The following is a 17,753-nucleotide window of genomic DNA, read 5'->3' as shown; positions in this document are numbered from 1 at the left end:
TGCCCTTAACACAGCGAGTCAGTGGTAGCATTGCCTCTTTTCGACTCTAGCGGGTAATTAGAGTTCAGGGCCCAGGGATGTTGCAGCTGAGAGGAAAATGGGTGATAAGCAGGTATTGCTTTGAGGCAGTTTTGTTTATTTACAAAGAATCCACACGGAACGCAGAAGGAATCAAATAACAGGAAACAGCTTCTTTTGCTTACAGCACCAAGAAAGCTATTCATCCTGCACCCTTGAGCCCAAAACCTCATCTCATTTCCTCCAGGGTCGGACACTGTGCTTTCAGCTGCTCCTTCAAGCTGTGTGCGTTTCTCCCTGGTCCTCTGTGTTCTGCCTTCCCCACACACACGTGCACGCTCCAACCCAAAACAATACTCAGCAAAATCTCCTGGGCATGTTCACATTCTGCTTTTGTCTTAGGTGGGAGGCTTCGGATTAGCTCATCCTGACAGTTATATTACACACCAAGTCTCAAGAAGGCCTGTGATGGAGGCCGGCACCAGTACTTCTCAGCATAATGGTAGCATATTACATCCACTTTGCCCCAGGCTAACTGATGACAAGATGCAGGCCATGGTAAATCAGGCTGAAAGCACCCTACCGCATATTTCTTTAGCTGGTAGAGTTTCCATTGACTTCAACACAGGCCTGGGCTCAAACACTGTGAGTACCAACAAGTAGGGCTTGTCCAACATTTCCCACTGGAACTGAGTGGATGGAAAACCGTGTGTTTCACGAGAAGTGTCTGCTTTCTATGGAAAATTCAGATATTTTGTCAAATAACCCAAAGCACCAAACCCCAAAATATTTCAGTCCAAAACCGAACTATTTCAATACAGAGCAGCAGCAACGTGGGTCCTGGGTGTTGTAGTTTAGGCATCTTCTAGTCCTATTTCCCACTGTAGGCTCAATGGTCAGTCTCTCTCCCCTGTGATGCACCATGGCCATGAAATCCTGTGACACAGACACCCCTCATGAAGAGGAGAGAAAGTGATGCATCATGGGAGATGTAGTCTAGCCAGAGAGCCATCCCTCAGAGGAGGATGGGAGCATAAGGTGCATGAAGAGCAGAATTAGGCCTTTTTTCTCCTTACAAGGGACACGAAACATCAAGAAACTACCTGCCCATCAAAATATGACATGGGTCACTAGAGGGGCGAGGGAAGGTTAACCACAACTATCATTTCTTCAAATCTGGGCCCTACAGACACCATGGGAAATAAAGTCAGTTCCTATATGCAGAAATCCAGAGGTTAAGCGAGTTTAGAAGCAGAGGCATATGGGGCTGATCCATCTGGTCTTGTCCTGCCCAGCAACCGTCAAGGCAACAAGCAAATGCGAAATTATTCCTGATTGTTGGTGTGCTAATAAGATCTGTGTTAGCCACAATGCCAGGTGTAAATGTATATAACCCCCGCCCCCCCCACGTCTTGCTGCAGAAGCTGGTTCAAACACACAGGAATTTCGACTGGAGAGCTGTCAGCAAATGATCTGCCTCTTTGACGTGTCCGTTGGAAAAGGAAAGTTGCACAGATGTTAAGATCACATGGCAGAGACCTGGATGCTGGGCAACAACAAACAAGATCTTTGGGCTGCTCTGAACAGTGGGACACGACGAGGAGAGTTTGAAATTGCCTTCTGCTGCCCACCTGCAAAAGTTGTCTTTGGGTCAAGTCCACACTGAGTTCCAAACAAAAGTTAGGAATCAGCTTGGAAGTGTTCCAGCTAACCTGGGTTCTGTGTTTCGTCTGGATGGCGTTAGAGGCCACACTGTGTTGACTGTTTTGAAGTCACATTCCAGATGTTGTCCCTACTGTGTGGACATAGGCTCAAACTGGAACCCTGGTTCTGAATATCCCTGAACTTTGAGGAAGTTTGGATTTGAATCTGGATCTAAGAACTTGGAGTGCAGGTCCAGGCACAATTGAGATAAGCCGTTTAAACGTGGCTCATGTCCTGTCGATGCTGGTCTGACTTAGCCATGTTTAAAACCTGCCTTAGCAAACACAGCATCTTCTCAAGATCAGAAGGAGTCTAGCCGAGGCAGGAAGTGCACCTGGATCCAAGTCCCAGACCAGTGCTTAACACACAAGGCCATCCTCCCCAGTCTCCAACCTCACTTACACAGGCCCAGAAAGCATGGGGACTGCAGCCAGCCTTCCTGAACCAGAGCTGAAATTGGCTTTTCATAGGATGCCAGGATAAAACAGCGAGGTGGCAAATACGTTCTCACAAACTCCCTTTCGGAACCCCACCTCCCCGGTCTGTGACGCCAAATGTCAGTTGGATACCCATTGCACACGGGTGCTGAAATACCAGAGGAGTCAAGAGACATCCCCGCTACCTCCATTTGACGGAGTTGGAGCTAGCAATGGTCGTGTTCACTGCATGCTCCAGGTGCAATTAGTCCCAGGCTGTAGGGGGCACACGCTGTGCTCGCCCAGGCAGACAGAGGGAGATGTGATGAGGACAGGACAGTATTTGGGCCTGACATGGGAAAGAAAAAAGGCAACTTTGTCTCCTCTATATGCACCAAGTTTTTGTTTTCCCTTCATGCTGAGGATCAGGAAACTAAGAATGGGCAGCTGTCCCTGCAGGAATTCAAGCCGCTTTGGAAGAGGATTGAACAATGGAAGGTAGGTATGGATCAGGCAGGAAATAACAGGGGTGGGAAGCTGGGTGCATTTGTACCTAGTGCTAATAGCAAAGTTCACAGAATGACAAACGTAGGCCTGGAAGGGACTTGGAGAAGTCACCACGTCCAGCCCGTCTGCTGAGGCACAAGAACGTAACAATGGCCATACTGAGTCAGACCAATAGTCCATCTAGCCCCGTATCCTCGAGTCATCTGGTACAGAGGCTGATTTAAGGAATCGGTTACATACCATAGTTAGTAGTTCTGCAATTTCATATTTGAGTTCCTCCAGAACTCTTGGGTGAATACTGTCTGAAGGAACTCAAACAGTATCTAGACAAGGAATGGGCAAACTTTTTGGCCCGAGGGCCACATCAGGGTTGCAAAACTATATGGAGGACCGGTTAGGGAAGGCTGTGCCTCCCCAAACAGCCTGGCCCTGCCTCCTATCCATCCCCTCCCATTTCCCACCCCCTAAACTCCCCTCAGAGCCCCCGCCCACCCCACTCCTTGTCCCCTGACTGCCCCGACTCCTATCCACACCCCCGCCCCCTGACAGGCCCCCTGGGACTTCCACACCTATCCAACCCCCACTCCCCTGACCGCCCCCCCAGAACCTCCGCCCTATCCGAACACCCCCTGCTCCCTGTCTCCTGACTGCCTCCCGGGATCCCCTGCCCCTTATCCAACCCTCCCCCCCTTACCATGCCGCTCAGAACAGCAGAACTGGCTTATTGGAAAGCCTGAGAGGTGGGCAGGCACAAGCCGCGCTGCCTGGCAGGAGCGTGGGCCAGAGCACTGCCCGTGTGGCGGCGTGGCTGCAGGGGAGGGGCCAGGAGCTCAGGGGCTGGGCAGGACAGTCCCACGGGCCAGTTGTGGCCCGTGGGCCGTAGTTTGCCCACCTCTGATCTAGACCATCCCTGACAGGTGTTTGTCCAACCTGTTCTTAAAAACCTCCAATGAGACGGATTGCACAAATCTCCCTTGGAAGTCTGGTCCAGATCTTAAGGACAGACAGGTGCTATGCAGTTACATATTGGACCGAAGCAGATAGCTGTAGGCCAGCAGCCCTGACCACTGGCTCAGAAGCCAAGCTGAATAGCTCAGACTACAGGAGGAGCCATTCCTGGTGAAATGTGAAATCCAGGTCCCTTCTGTCACCGTGCAGGTGTGAATTAAAAACCACAAGAGAGCAGCAGGATAAGAACCAAGATAATCCCAGGGTTTTAGCAAGTAACCCTCCTCTCCCGCAAACAGCTTCCAACTCCCAAGGCTGTCTGGGAGCTGCTGCTACAGCCCTGTTGAATCTGATCAGACTGTCCTGTTGATGTTTACAGGCTGTATTTTCGGAGTATGACACACAAGCTTCCGGGAATGATGAATGCCTACAAACTGTGCCAGGCTGTAGACGCTGCAGGTAAGAGGCGGGGAGTGCATGGGCGTAGAATGAGATTTTAAATGAAGGAAAGCACCTTTGCTGGCTATTTAATTTTAGAACCGATGCCTTAGCAAAATAGACTCCTGCTACTGGAGGAGACAAACACTTGAATGCCCCAGAAGCCAAGAAGCCGCCATATTCATTCTACAACCACGTCAGGCTGCAATTCCGCCTGCTACAGCCTGTGTGAATGACAGCGGAGCAAAGGGACACGCCCTAGGCCACGCAATCCTCTTGAAACAGGAGAGGACTCTGATCCAGGGAGCACTTATCGCACCTGTTAGTCAAGGTTCTCAAAGCACGTTACAAAGGTGGGGCGGTGTTACCGTCATCCCCGTTTGACAGCCAGAGATCACAGCAGAGCAGAAGAGCAAAGAACAGAACACGGTTGCTGAAAGTAAAGGGTGGCACAAAGCAGAACACCGGATCGGAACGTTAGGGAAGTTCAGATCCAATGCAGAGGGTGTGACTGTCCAGCTAGACGAAACGAGTAAACCACAGCTGAAAGGCTGACGGCTATGGGGTGGGAGACAGGCGGTGAATCACAGCTTCCTCCGCCTCTCAAAAAAGCCAACAACATTGGGAATCGTTAGGAAAGGGATAGATAATAGGACATTTGGGGCCACAACCGTCAAGAGCTCAGCACCCGGGATGCACTCAACATGCTGAGCTTTTCCTGACTGTGGGTGCTGAGCTCCTTGGGCATTTCTTACCTTGGAGTTGAGCTGACCTGGACTGTAAAAGGCGCAGGATGGACCCCTCCTTTGACCACCTCAGACTGTTTCACTCTGACAGGTCTGTGCAGTCATTGAAACAACGATGGGATCGTAAACATGACCCATAAGGAGATGAGCAATGGGATTCGTTTCTCCCCCTGAGAATGCTGCTTAGGGTGACCAGATGTCCTGATTTTATAGGGACAGCACCGATTTTTGGGTCTTTTTCTTATCTAGGCTCCTGTTACCCCCCACCCCGTCCCGACTTTTCACACTTGCTGTCTGGTCACCCTAACGCTGCTCTAAAGCCCCAGCTCCAGCCACAAGTAGGAAACTCCCTCCACTGAGGACAACTTGCGCTCTCGCTTCAGCGGGTCGGACTCTGCTGCTGCCAGTTACGCTGTGAGCAGGGAGCGACCCCACCGCAGGCAGTGGAGTTACACTGGGACCGGAGCAGCCTGGCCCAAAGCACTGGCCACCCACTGACCTGGTTAACTCTTTGCTTTTCAGTGGCTGGAACTCATCACCGCCACTTAATGGGAGGAAGCTGCATCGTCCCCAGAGCGAGGCCTGATGCATAGAGCACACACCAGTCCAGCCCTACGGCACGGAATCAGAGCGAAGAGCAGGGACGGCGCCGTAGGAGCGCCCCTGGATATTTAGTCCGCACCGATTCTTTGTGAAAATAGCTTGTTTTGACCATTGCACTGCTCTAGTTTGCACTTGCACCAGGGCAGAATGTTCAGGACGGGGTGTTGAGATCACAGTGGATATATGCAGTAGCTCCAATTTCAAATCATGGAACCCATGGATCTAGTCTTGGCCTTGACAGCCCTGGAGCCTGAAGCCTTTGTGATCTGGAGCAAGTTGAGCCCAGGAGGCAGCAGAGTACGCTTCCTACACTCACTCCACCAGTACTTTCAACCCTGTCCCAGAGGGACCTTCTTCTCTTGGGCTCCACGGCCCATTCAGGGCCTCCTTGCTGAGGAGCTGTAATTGCATTAGAAGAGTCACTTGGCCAACCTGGGTTTGACTCATACCAACCCCCTGGAGCATCAAGACTCCATGACAGGCCCCTTAGAAGGAAACTGGGCTGAAGAGGCTGAGAGCCACGGGGAGGCTGTGAACAGTCACTACCACAGCTTCAGTTACAATCTGTGATTGAAGCCTAATCGCGCAATGTAGATTGGATTTGGGATCCCAGCGATTCAGAAATCATTTGGAGCACAGTAGATAACAGGTAGCCACCTTGAAAAGCTGGAGACTAGCTTGGGATTGTGCCCAACAATCCATTTTGCCTGGTTCCAAGTGGGCTAAAAGATGGCACTTTTATAGGGCTTGCAGGGGCTAGTCTGCTGCCCCGTGCTTAGCACCGGTAGCAAGTGTTTCCTGACCTAGCATGTTTTCCGATTGTTGGTCTCTGAAGAATGAGTTGTTAGCACGGTGATGCCAGCTGTCGTATTACTGAGCACAGACCACACAAGTGGAGTATTAGGGTGCCTCATTCCTGTCCTGCCTGCAGTTTAGCCTCGGAAGGGATTTTGCAGCAGCACACACTCCTCGGTGGAGAGATGAGTCGCCTTCAGAATAGGGATGACCTAAATCCAGATACAAGTTCATAGGAAAAAAACCCCATGGACGTAAAACTACTTCCAATTTCAGAGCAGTCAGATCTGACTCCCTGCGTCAGAACCTGCCCACAGTGCTAGAGCCGCTCCAGACTCAGCAGGAGCTTGGTTTCCTGTCCCTCATTCAAGTTTGGATTCTGCCCAAATTTACGAGGGGAAATGAAATTAAATGTCCCCCCATGTGGGCAGTACGCCAATGAGATTTTGGCACCATTGAATCAAACTAGATTTTCTCCAGCTCTCTCTCTTCTAACATGAGCCCTCCAACACAATCCCATTCCAGCCACTTCTTCCAGAGGGCCAGGCAGACACTGGAAACAAGACTCTTGTGTCTGGTTTTTCACAAAGCATTTAAAGTTCCCAGCTCTGAGAGGTCCCCTAGCCTCATGCAAAGGACTCTAGATGTGATGGATCCAATACATGGGAACGAATTAATCTCACTTAGAAGACATTGAATACCCATGAGATGATGGAGCAGCTTAGAGTCAATGTGAAACTGGATCAGACTTGTACCAGGGAGAGGTGTGGTATACAGACCCAAGTACAGGACATAACGGCCATACTGGGTCAGACCAAAGGTCCATCTAGCCCAGTATCCTGTCTTCTGACAGTGGCCACTGCCAGGGGATGACCAGAACAGGTAATCATCAAGTGATCCATCCTGTCACCCATTCCTAGCTTTTGGCAAAATCAGGAATCTGGTTCTGCTTCCAACTCACTGCATGGACTTCCCTTCCGCACCTCAGTTTCCCCACCTGCAACACAGGGAGAACACTGTTCCAGCCTCCATGCAGGGGGAGGGGAGAGCAGTGTTTGAAAGATGCTTTGAAGACTCAAAGTGATTATCACTGGTTAGAAGATTCAATCCGTGTCAATACTTGCAATTCTCCTATGGCTTTGAATAGAGTGACCAACAGGGAGTGTAAAGTGTACTTCGGAGGAAGAGGAGAAAGGATACATATGATCATCCTTAAAAATATTACACATTTTATTGTCCTGTCCCAAGAGGGAGGAGGGCTGGTTTCCCAGAAACCTCAAAGCTTTTTTAGAACATAATAGAGGCAGATAAAAGCTGACTACTGCCTATTGCTGTCTTCCTACCTGCGGACATTTGCATCCCCCCCAGCCGTTGAAGGACATTCAGTAGCGAACACAATAAAATGCTTCCATGACTACCGTTCTCCGATGCCAAAGGGGGGGGAGGGGAGAGGGAGAGCGAGGATGAATGACAAAGGCATGGAATGTTACAGTTTCCATTGTTACAATAATCAGCAATATTTTAATTACATGACAAAGAAAAACTGTAATATACGATGCTAGGTGAATATATATTTATATAATAAATCCGTAAGTTAATAAAGTAAATAGGAACCCTATGAATTTTTTTTAATTTTTAAAAAAAAAGGTTGATTTTTTTGGTCCTCAGAAAATCCTGCTCCAAGATAGTTGTGAAAAAGCGTGTCAGGAGATGCCCCAGTAGTGAACTGGCGAGGGCGCTTGCTCTGATAGCCGAACAGACTGGGGGTGCTAGCATTCCTGCTCTTCGAAGACGATGCTAAGAGCCTTTGAAACCCTTATTTCCTATATGCTTTGAGTTCCTGGCTTCCCTCCCTCTGACTGGAAAGCTCTGGCCTCCGACTTGGCGGGTAAGGCTGCTGGTGTACAGGGGGCAGAGAGGGTCCCAGCCCTGCGAACTGAGAGCGTGGTTAGTTTAGCAGGCCTGTGTCTGACATGCATGCAGCCAAGTGTGCTTAGCTGCCTTTTCCCAGGATCCTCTTGCTAATATGTGCAATGGGGATCCGACGGCAGCAACTGACTCCGTGGCTGAGGGTGGCTGAGATCCAAGGGCTAGCAGACAGCAGCAGGGGTGTGTAGATCTATAAACGGCTTTGAAAACTAATGCTGTCATTTCCTCCTCTGCCCAGAGTCTCCAGCTCACTCCAGTGTGCTAAAGGATCCCGAAGAGCCAGAAAACCGCGGGAAGGGGAAAAGCACTTTCCATTATGTGTAAATATAGCTACTGGCAAGCCCACACCAGCTCTGTGCCTCACCCTAATGGGAAAACCTCCACTAAGTCGCAGTAGCCTTCAATAGAGTTGGGTCAACATGGCTGCGATAACAGTGAAGTTTTATGGCTTGGTATGAAGTTGACTGCAGTGGATTTGTGACAAGTGTTGAGTGACGTGAATACAAAATGACTCCACTTGGACCACCCCAACCCCCTCCCCCACACACATGCTTGTTCAGAATGTAAAACCCCAACCCTTGAGGGTCTGCCTACCTGACAGCCAGAGGTCACTTGAGTATGTACAATGCAAACAGGATTACAGTTCAGTGATAAAGTAGGTTGTCTCTTTATACCTTATTGCTTTGTTCTTGCTAAATGTTGCCGGTTAATTAAAAGCCACCGCACAAGATTTCCTAGGAAAGGCACAGAGTTCTCTGCCTCCAGATCTCAGAATTTGGTCTGTGTAACAGCAATTCAATACGCTTCCCCACAAAGTCCAAAAAACGGTAGCACCGAATTTTTTAAAAAGGGAATGTTACAATTTTGTGAGTAGCAAAGATTAAACCACAAAAAGCCCGAGGCTACTAGACAACTAGTACCGTGTTAGCCGCCAACACAGACACCTCTGCAGGCTGGATCAATGGCGCAACATCAGCACTCAGACGGAACTGAAGTCCCTTGGGAGTCTAGTTAGTTTCACTAAGGAAATAACCATGAAGAAGCAGCAGGGAGCTACTTTTCTTGCATGCACACTGTCTGGGAGTGGAGGGAAGGCATTGCGATACCTACGTTAAAGGGATGCTACATCATGTCACCCCATCCCACATACTGCCTAGCCCAGGTAACTGGAGATTTGCTAGATACCATCACTGCTATTGAAACTAAGGGGAAGAGGAAGAGACTGGATTGAGGTGCATGAGATCTGGATTGAGGCAGGTTTAAGAAAAGAAGGAAACCCTGATGGATTTTGCTGGGGTGATTGACACAGACAAACCTCTTCGGATTTCTGCTACACAGTGGCATAAATTAAAAGGGCAGAGAGACAGAGACAAAGGGAAAAGGTTCAATTTCAAAAACATACCAGTTGACAGATTTTTTTTTTTTTTAAGCTCAGTTGAAAAAATAGACCGGGATATATTTAACAAAAATAACCATCTGAACCAGAGCCACTCGCATGTTTTCAGACTCTCCCTTTTCCCCCCCTTGCCAAGAAATCCCAAAGCAATTAAATGTGAGAAAAAAAAAAAATCATTTCAAGCCCGCCCTCCCAACATGTTTAACAGAGCAAAGTGGAAAAAAAAAAATCATTGCATAGGTACATGGTTCATATAATATGCAACAATAACCGGAATGTAGGCTAACTCCCAGGCTCCCCCAGTGCGAACGAGGCTTTCCATCCTCTGGAGGCGAGGAGGGGCGATCCTACCACTGCAGGACAGTTTGTGTGTGTAAATGCAGAGCAGAGAATCAGGCCTTCGCTCCTGCCGTCAAAGCGCCAGCGCTTGCTGCCGCCGCCACCAGCTCACAGGTCGCTCTCGCCGTACAGTGCCGTGGAGAAGGACTTGTAGTCCAGGGCTCCGGAGACGGCGTCGGGACCCTGGTATGGTGCCATGCGAGCGATGCAGTACTCCGCTTGGTCTGGGGGCAGCTCTCGCCTCAGCTCCTCCGCTGTGATGTAGTTCTGGGGTGGAAGGAGATAAATAGCCCTTGAACGCCTGTGCTCTTCCCAGACTGACAGCTGCTCTCAGTCTAGGCTGAGCCAGAAGCCCCAGGTAGTGATGTAGTGCAGGGGCTGCTGCTTTGCCAGCCCACCCTGGGCACAGGCCCTCCAGGAAAGAGAAGGCTGAAGCTAGTCCCTGCCGATGTCCTCAAACTGGCATTGAAATGCATTTCCAAACAGCACAATCAAGTCACCTTGATCCTCAACCAGCTCCTCTGGCTCCGGATCCAAGGCCGCCTGCCTTGTTTTTAAACGTGCTCACTGCTCTGGCTATGGGCTCACTTGGCACTAGCCTCTCCTGTTCTCCGGAAGAGCCTTCCTGATAAATTTCCAGGTCAGAGCTCAGATTAACCGTCTTTACTCCCTTCCATTTTCTCCCTCCATTTAACGTCTCAGCGTCGGTAAGAAAGTCTGAGCAATACAAAGCGGCACTCAATTTAACGACAGCCCCAGCGACAGCAGAGAAAGGATCATTGGAACTGCTTACAGGGTTTATTTTAACAGGCTGTAACAGCCACCACTCTGAGCAGCTTCCCACTCCCCAGGACAGACACAGATCTTCGGCTAAATGACCATCTCTCCACAGACCCTTCCCAGACACATTGCTCCTCTGTCCCCGCCTAAATGCCCGTGCTGGGATAGAGAGGGCTGCATTGAAGTGTGTGGGTAAATTAGCACAGCAGACGCTAGATTTGGAAATCCGCCCAGGCTCGTGGGAATTCCCGGTGGACTGCGTGTGTGAGCACACTGGTCTCTCCCAACGCCTGATGCCTTAAGCTATGCTTGGGGATGGCAGCGAGAAGCTCGTAACTAGGCACTCAGTTTTGCTACCAAGGAGAGGGTTTAGGAGCTGCCAGAGGTCTTCCCTGCCCCCACCTTAGCTTCTGTACCCTCTCAAGGATACAACCGTCCCCATCCCTCCACTCTCCCACTCCAGCGCCGGCCTCAGGACAGCAGCAGGAAGGCCATGGCTTGGAGCACACGCCCGGAGCGCACACCCCCAGCTGTCTCCCGTGGCCACAGCTCACCTTGTCTCCGGCCAGGACCTTGAAGGAGGCAATGACCTGGTCAGCTGTGTCTGTGTCAGTCGTCTCTCGGGACATGAAGTCGATGAAGGCCTGGAAGGTCACAATCCCGCTGTTGTTGGGATCCACAACACTCATTATCCGGTTGAACTCGGCGTCTCCCTACACAGGCGGAGGAGGAGATTTAATGGACATTCTGAGACCAGATCAGGCACAGCTGCAGGAGGGGGGCTTGAAAGGGTGAAGCCGAACACACCCGGTGGGGGCGAAAGCAGCAGACCCTCGAGGATGGAAATCTTTGAGCCTCCCGCAGCCCCCAGAGCGCGGACGCCTGGGCAGCAAGACCAGCTCCAACGGCATTCATCTTTCCAGGCATAGAAGGACCAGAGAGTCGCTATCTGCACCCCAGCTCCTTTTCCAGCTGGAATCATTTGGCCCCCACTCCCCGACTAGCAATGGGAAGCACATGCCCGTCTGTTATCTGCTTTTACAGGCCTCACAGCTTTCTCTGGCGAGACCCCCTTCTTCACATAGAGGTGCTTAAATGCCACTGCAATTCTCTGCTGCACGCTAGCGCGCACCAGCTGACAGAGGCAGAAGCAGTGCCCTCATGGGAGTCTGCTTTGAACTCATCACGGGGTGCGTGCTCTGTTCTCACACCCGCTCTGACCACCACCGTCAAGACTAGAGTCCTCGGGGCTAGGAAAATGGTTGGCAGTTTATACATGTGTTGAACAGCTTGCCAGGGGCAGATCTGTACGCAGGAGATCTTAGGCAAGGAACAGCTGGCAGTGAGCCAGTCCCACCTTGGCAGAGGGGCTCAGCTGGGCTTGCACCCCAGGGACCAGGACTCTACCACCCATCTAATGAGACCGCAGAAGTTTGGCCAGGACCTGCTGCACAGCACACACAACTGGGAGGAGCAGTTCTATTCAAGTGCCTATCCTCAATGCATGGGAAGATGGGAGTATCAACTCCCCCCAGCAGAGAGACCTTAAACCCAGCTAGATCAGAGCGTGACTAAGCTGCAGCGTGGGCTCTCGTGTTGATTCCCTGAGCAAAGCAGCACAGTTTACGAAAGGATTTTCCTAACGTGGGGATGCTGCCAGCTCCACCTGGGCTCTCCTCGTCCATCACTAGGAGACACAGATCTCTCAACAGGAGACTTCGCCGCTGAGCATCGTGCTGCGCAAGGCAGCGGGAGGCTCCACATTGGCTCTACAGTAGTTGCAGAGCAGTGAAAACTTATTTCAGCGGGTGAAACTGGGAGACCCAGGGAGCAGGGCCTTTGGTCACCTCTCAGCAGAACTGCCTTTTAACGGACAATGCCCCCGGAAGCAAGTCTGTCACCGCTGAGTGTATCAGCGCCGCACTTCGGCAAGAGCACAGCTTGAGGTTCATGCCATAAGAGAAGATCAGAGAGAAAGAAGGGAACAAGTTAGTGGATAGCATACCAGGCTGTATCCTGTGGAGATAAGGAGAGCTCGGAAGTCATCTGTGTCCATGCTTCCTGTGCGCTTCTATTCCGAGGGCATGATAGAGGAGGAGAGGGCCAGCCCCGAGAGGGGCAGATGGACGGTGCATGCAAAGACATGAAGGCAGGGGGTGGGGAGAGAGGAAAGGGCCCCATGGAGGGAGAGAGAGGCAGAGAGAAGTTTAGTTTAAGAAAGCATTGTGGAAATTGCCGCACGTGACCAGGCGATGGAGGAGTGGAGATTGAACGTCAGAATTGAACACACACAAATGGTTGGAGGAGCAGAGGAGAGGAGCGAAGAATGTGGTGAAGGAAGAGAGAAAGAGATCATGTTAATTGAGTTATCAGTGGCAGGCTGTGCAGTAATGACGCTCGGTACCTGTCTGTCATTTTCCACATCGTATCCCAAGCTGATGAGGCAGGCTTTGAACTCCTCAGGTCCCAGGGTACCGCCGTGGTCCTGCCGTCGGGGAACCACACAACATGCAGGATGAAGGGGGGTCAGAGCGTGGCGAGGTGGCCGCACCGGGATTCACAGAGACGATGGCATGCACATTGGGGTGGAGAGGAACAACATGCACATGAGAGGGGCAGGGAGAAGGGAAAAAATACGCCGTTAGTTGAATTGAAATCAACTCTCTGCTTCAGAAGGGAAGGGGTTTAAGACCGAGCTTGTTTCTAATTTGTAACCCCGGATGCAGCCTGCCTCGTGCAGAAGGAGCGTGCTACATCCTTAGGCATTATGCCCAAGACAGGCCTACCCCAGGAGGGGGCTGCCACATGCCAACAGCTAGCACTTCATCAAGGAACTTCAGCTACGAAAGCAATGGATAAAATGCTCAATGAGCTCCAATGCACGCTCTCCTCCTGAGAGCCTCGCCCCTTTTGGCTCTGCAATGCACTGACGGGGCCCGACGAGAGCAAAACCCTCAGGAGACGGTAGCAGTGCTGAGATGGATCCAGCAGCCATGGCATTTGGGAGAATGGTTTCAAAGGTGCCGAGGTGGCTTAGGAACCTAAGTCTCATTGAAACTCAGTTGGGCTCATGCTCAAAGTTACTCCTGGAAAGCGGATTTGGGCGCTTTTGCAACATTGACCCTTGCTCTCTAGTTTGACAATTGGAGCTCTCGTAATACGCCCGGCTCCTGGGGAGGAAAGCTCTAAAGCCACTTCCTTATGAACAAGTCTCCTTCACTTGTACCCGGGCAGGTAGGGGCTGAGTCAGCTGCTGGAGCAATTAAAGCTGGCTCCGTGACTCTGTTTAGAGAGGACGAAGGGGATTTTCAGTGGGACAGTTCTTTGCCTGGCCTCCCTTCCAAGCCAGTGGCACCTCCCACTTCTCTCTTTCATGGAAGAACAGCTGCCCATGGCTCCATCTCTCCTGCACAGCTGGGACTCCCCCTCTGCGAGAAAGCAGTTAATTTTTTTCCACTTTTTTTTTTCCTCATATAAACAAAACCCCCAATCTAACCTTCCTTCCTGCTGAAGTACTAGAGGTGGTCAGTGAGTAAGTGGGAGGGGTCTGTTCTTTTTCCTGGGACAACGGGAAAAAAGCAAGCACTAGGCTAGCACGTAAGAGGGGAGGAGGTGACACCAAACCCTGCAGCTATCACCAGCATTAGCACCCTAGTTGCCTTTGGCCCCACACCCAGCTGGGAGTCACGTCTGAGGAGCCCTTGGCTACCTTGTCGAAGTGGTTAAAGGAGGCCCGGAATTCCTGCATCTGCTCCTGGCTGATTCCCTTGGCATCGCGGGTTAGGATCTGGTTCTCCACTTCGTTGATGGTGCGGGCGATGGTGGTGAGGAGCTGCTCCCAGCCAACACGAATATGCTGAGGTCACCAGGAGAGAGGCAGTTAATAGGGTACCGAGCTCCAGGAGACTTGACAATACCCCAGAGAAGTTGGGAGCCTCTTCAAAGGGGCACCAGTTACACAGCTCTAAAAGGGCCGATTCATGCTGGCAGTGATGGAAGCACGTTACACACTGGCTCCAATGCCTAAAGAGAGATTCCCCCCTCTAGCTAAGAGCACCTGATGTGCCAGGTTAACGCAGATACTTTGCATCTATATGGAGCTTTTTACACTTAAACTTATATGCAACATATAAAGATCACACAGACGGGAAGGAGAATATTGGATCGATGCAAAACTGCCGGCAGAAGGCAGTCACCCGCACTGGATCTGGCTTAACACCCTGATCTTTAAAGCAGATTGCTGTGAGCTATACCTGAGCGATGGTTACTGTGGCAGAACAGCACCTAGCACTGCATGCTAGCTAACAAACCACTCCCATGGTCCTGGCAAAGGCTAGCTGCGCAGGGTGGTCTGGCTGCAGGCTGAGCATTGACCCTACCTCCATGGTGTAGTTGGTGTGCTTGTTATCGAAGATCAGCGCCTCCTGGATGAGCTGGTGCTGCTGCTCTAGCAGGTCGATGTTAGGCTTGTAGTCCACAATGCTCTGCTCGTACTGCTTGAGGTGATTCAGTTGGTCCTCCAGCGTGCCGTTCATCTCGATGGAGATGCGCCCTATTTCCTATATGGGAGGGGAAAGGAAAGCAGCTGGTCATTTTCCATGATGGGACATCTCTGAGCTCCGCACCATGGTGTACTCATCATGCCCTTTTTGGGCCAGCCCTGCAGACTCAGCCTGGCGCCCCCCAAGAACCAAGCTGGGTTCCTTCCTGCTCTCGTACCAGTAACAAAGGGCTTGCAAGCCTAATTCTGCCCTCTGTGGCACCTGTGCAGCCCTTCTGCCTTCGAGCCCTGACAAAGCCCTGGCTGGGGTGATTTAGTTGGGGTTGGTCCTGCTTTGAGCAGGGGGTTGGACTAGATACCTCCTGAGGTCTCTCCTAACCCTGAGATTCTATGGTTCTAAGGAGCACACAGAGGTGTAGCTGACTGGAAATCAGGAAGCAATCCAGCTGAGGGAACAGGAAGAAAATCCAGTTGAGTCGTAGATGGGCTGGCTCTGCAGGACTCACGGGAATATGAACTTGTTTGTACGAACACGGACTACAGGGAGCTGATTATCGAGTAAGATGCCAGTTGCACATACTGTCCCTTCTCAGAGCACTGTAAGGCCAGGAAATAACTTGCATTTATATGGCACCTCAAGACACTACCAGAAGTTTAGGGGACTGAAGTATAAAAAGAGCTAACCCAGGTCAGGTTTAGGGCTTCGCTATATGGGGAAATCGACCAGAACAGCTATCATGAAATAACCCCAGGGTGGACTCTCATTCTGGAATAGCTATAGTGCTGTAAATACACCCCCTATTTTATATTGGAATAGGGGTGCCCTAAATGTGCTGGATAAGGGAAAGCGGCTGTGCGATCGCAAGCGGGGAAATTTCTTCCTAGCACAGTTGGGATGAGGCAGCACAGAACTGGCTATCTGCAGTGAAGAGGAAGTTTTAGCTTTCTCTGCAGCAGGACCCTGCCAGAGGCAGGTGGACAAGGTCAGTATGGTTTGCTCCAGCGGGATGACAATGGTTCTGAATGCTGCTGTTTGGACACTAGGTGGCACTTTAACTCTAATGTTGAGAGGATGCAAATCGATGATCAGCTGGGTCATTCTCGAGTCCAAGTGCGGCCCCCGTGTAGCTGGAATGGCCTAAAGCCCGCACTCAGGGATCCGAAGCTGGAGTTTCTGGTTGCCCCGCAGCCGGAAGCAGTTCTTGCGAACTGAGCTCTTACCTCCATTTTGGTCTGTATCCAGGGCCCAACGATGTTGGCCTGGCTGGCAAACTGCCGACGCAAGTGCTCATTGGACTGCTGCTTGCTCTGCTCATCCTGCAGAGCATGGTCCCTCTTGGGCACCAGCTGCTGAACCTGTGAGGAACAAGGAACGCCCATGAAACCAATCATCTCTGCACTGGTCCGTGCTGGAGAAGCAGCATTTGCCAAGTGCCCGCCTGGCCTAGGGATGTGCCCAGGCCATGGCCTCTTCCCAGCCCTGTGGATCCAAGTTTCAATTGCAGAAGAGCAGACTGATTGTCAGCAGGGAGAAGTTCAGCTGTAACAGCCGCTGAAGGCCAGGCCCAGGCAGTCACCACGTGAAGCATGTGAAATGCCGCTCACAGGGCAACTGTTTGAACTGTGCAGCAAAATCCTGACCAAGCACCTGCTCCCAACCTGCCCACTGCTCTACAGCAAAGCTTCATGGGCACCTCTGCTGTTCCCAGTCACACCTACCTTCCCGTTCGCGGCCGTGATCTGTTGGCCACAACAGCCATTGTGCGCATGGCACAGTAGCGTTAGAGACACGTCGGGGGTCTCAAAGGCAGTGCAGCTGCTAGCCACGAGGCAGCAGAGCCAGCAGTGAGAGTCACCCCAGCGCGGTGATCCTCAGACCACCGTTGGAAAACTGCTGCTCCACAGCCAGGGTATTGCTGCTTCTAAATCAGCCACGCTAAGCGCCGACCGTGCTCAGGCGCCCCTAGCTGGAAACATGGCTGCCATCGAGTGGGACAGGAAGTTTTAGAAGAACCATTTGAGGATGAACGTCCAAAGCACTCCCCATGTGAGAAGGATCAAGCTGAGGGGGGCGGGGGCAGCCCGGGACAATTGCAGCCTCTTACAAACACAGTCAATAATGACCCATGTATGTCAAGAGGGGATTGTAAATCTGGGCATTTCCAGGCGACCCTGGCAGCTATCGCCCCGCAGCATGTACCCACCCTTTCCCACTTGGAGTTGATGATCTGCGGGGTAACCGAAGTGTACGGGTTGTTCCCAGACAGCTTGATGTTGTTGTAGTCCGCAATCCGCTGAGCCTCGTTCTGGATGCCCAGGATGGCCTCGCGCTCCTTGTCTGCATCCGGCAGGGTGGATTTGAACTGATCGTGAGCTGCAATCAGGCCCTGGAAGACACAGTTAGACAAAGGGCTGAAAACCAAGAAGATGGAGAGAGAATTTTTGTGAGCCCAACCCCACCTGGTGCGGTGAGCCCCTGCCGCCTGGCAAAGCGCCGAGCTTGCATTCACACTTGTCTGGGAGTTTGGGACCAACACAAGCTTTGGGCGAGAAGATTTTACCCAAGCTCAAATGTCTGAATCTCTTTTCCATGAAAACAGATGCTCCGGATTCCAGCGACCCTCCTAACTGCA

The 17,753-nt window shown here is 51.4% G+C and overlaps 1 protein-coding gene across 4 annotated transcripts in view; it reads right to left on the bottom strand.

Moving 5' to 3' along the window:
• Positions 1–7,383: 7,383 nt before the first annotated feature.
• ACTN4 (actinin alpha 4) overlaps positions 7,384–17,753 on the bottom strand; it is a 35,621-nt gene continuing 25,251 nt past the window's right edge. For 2 of the 4 annotated variants that reach the window (XM_034791749.1, XM_034791750.1), the window contains exons 14-20: positions 17,325–17,507; positions 16,342–16,476; positions 14,999–15,178; positions 14,329–14,475; positions 13,024–13,104; positions 11,174–11,332; positions 7,384–10,106 (exon numbers count right to left, since the gene is read on the bottom strand). In XM_034791749.1, the coding sequence (XP_034647640.1) occupies positions 9,948–10,106; positions 11,174–11,332; positions 13,024–13,104; positions 14,329–14,475; positions 14,999–15,178; positions 16,342–16,476; positions 17,325–17,507 (1,044 nt within the window). In that variant the 3' untranslated portion in view covers positions 7,384–9,947. Of the gene's footprint in view, positions 10,107–11,173; positions 11,333–12,624; positions 12,691–13,023; positions 13,105–14,328; positions 14,476–14,998; positions 15,179–16,341; positions 16,477–17,324; positions 17,508–17,753 lie in introns of all 4 variants that reach the window. The other 2 variants (XM_034791751.1, XM_034791752.1) reach the window with 2 other exon arrangements.

This window comes from Trachemys scripta, chromosome 16 (genome assembly GCF_013100865.1).
Source record: "Trachemys scripta elegans isolate TJP31775 chromosome 16, CAS_Tse_1.0, whole genome shotgun sequence".
Classification (NCBI taxonomy): Eukaryota; Metazoa; Chordata; order Testudines; family Emydidae; genus Trachemys; species Trachemys scripta.
This window is presented reverse-complemented; position numbering and strand designations above follow the sequence as displayed.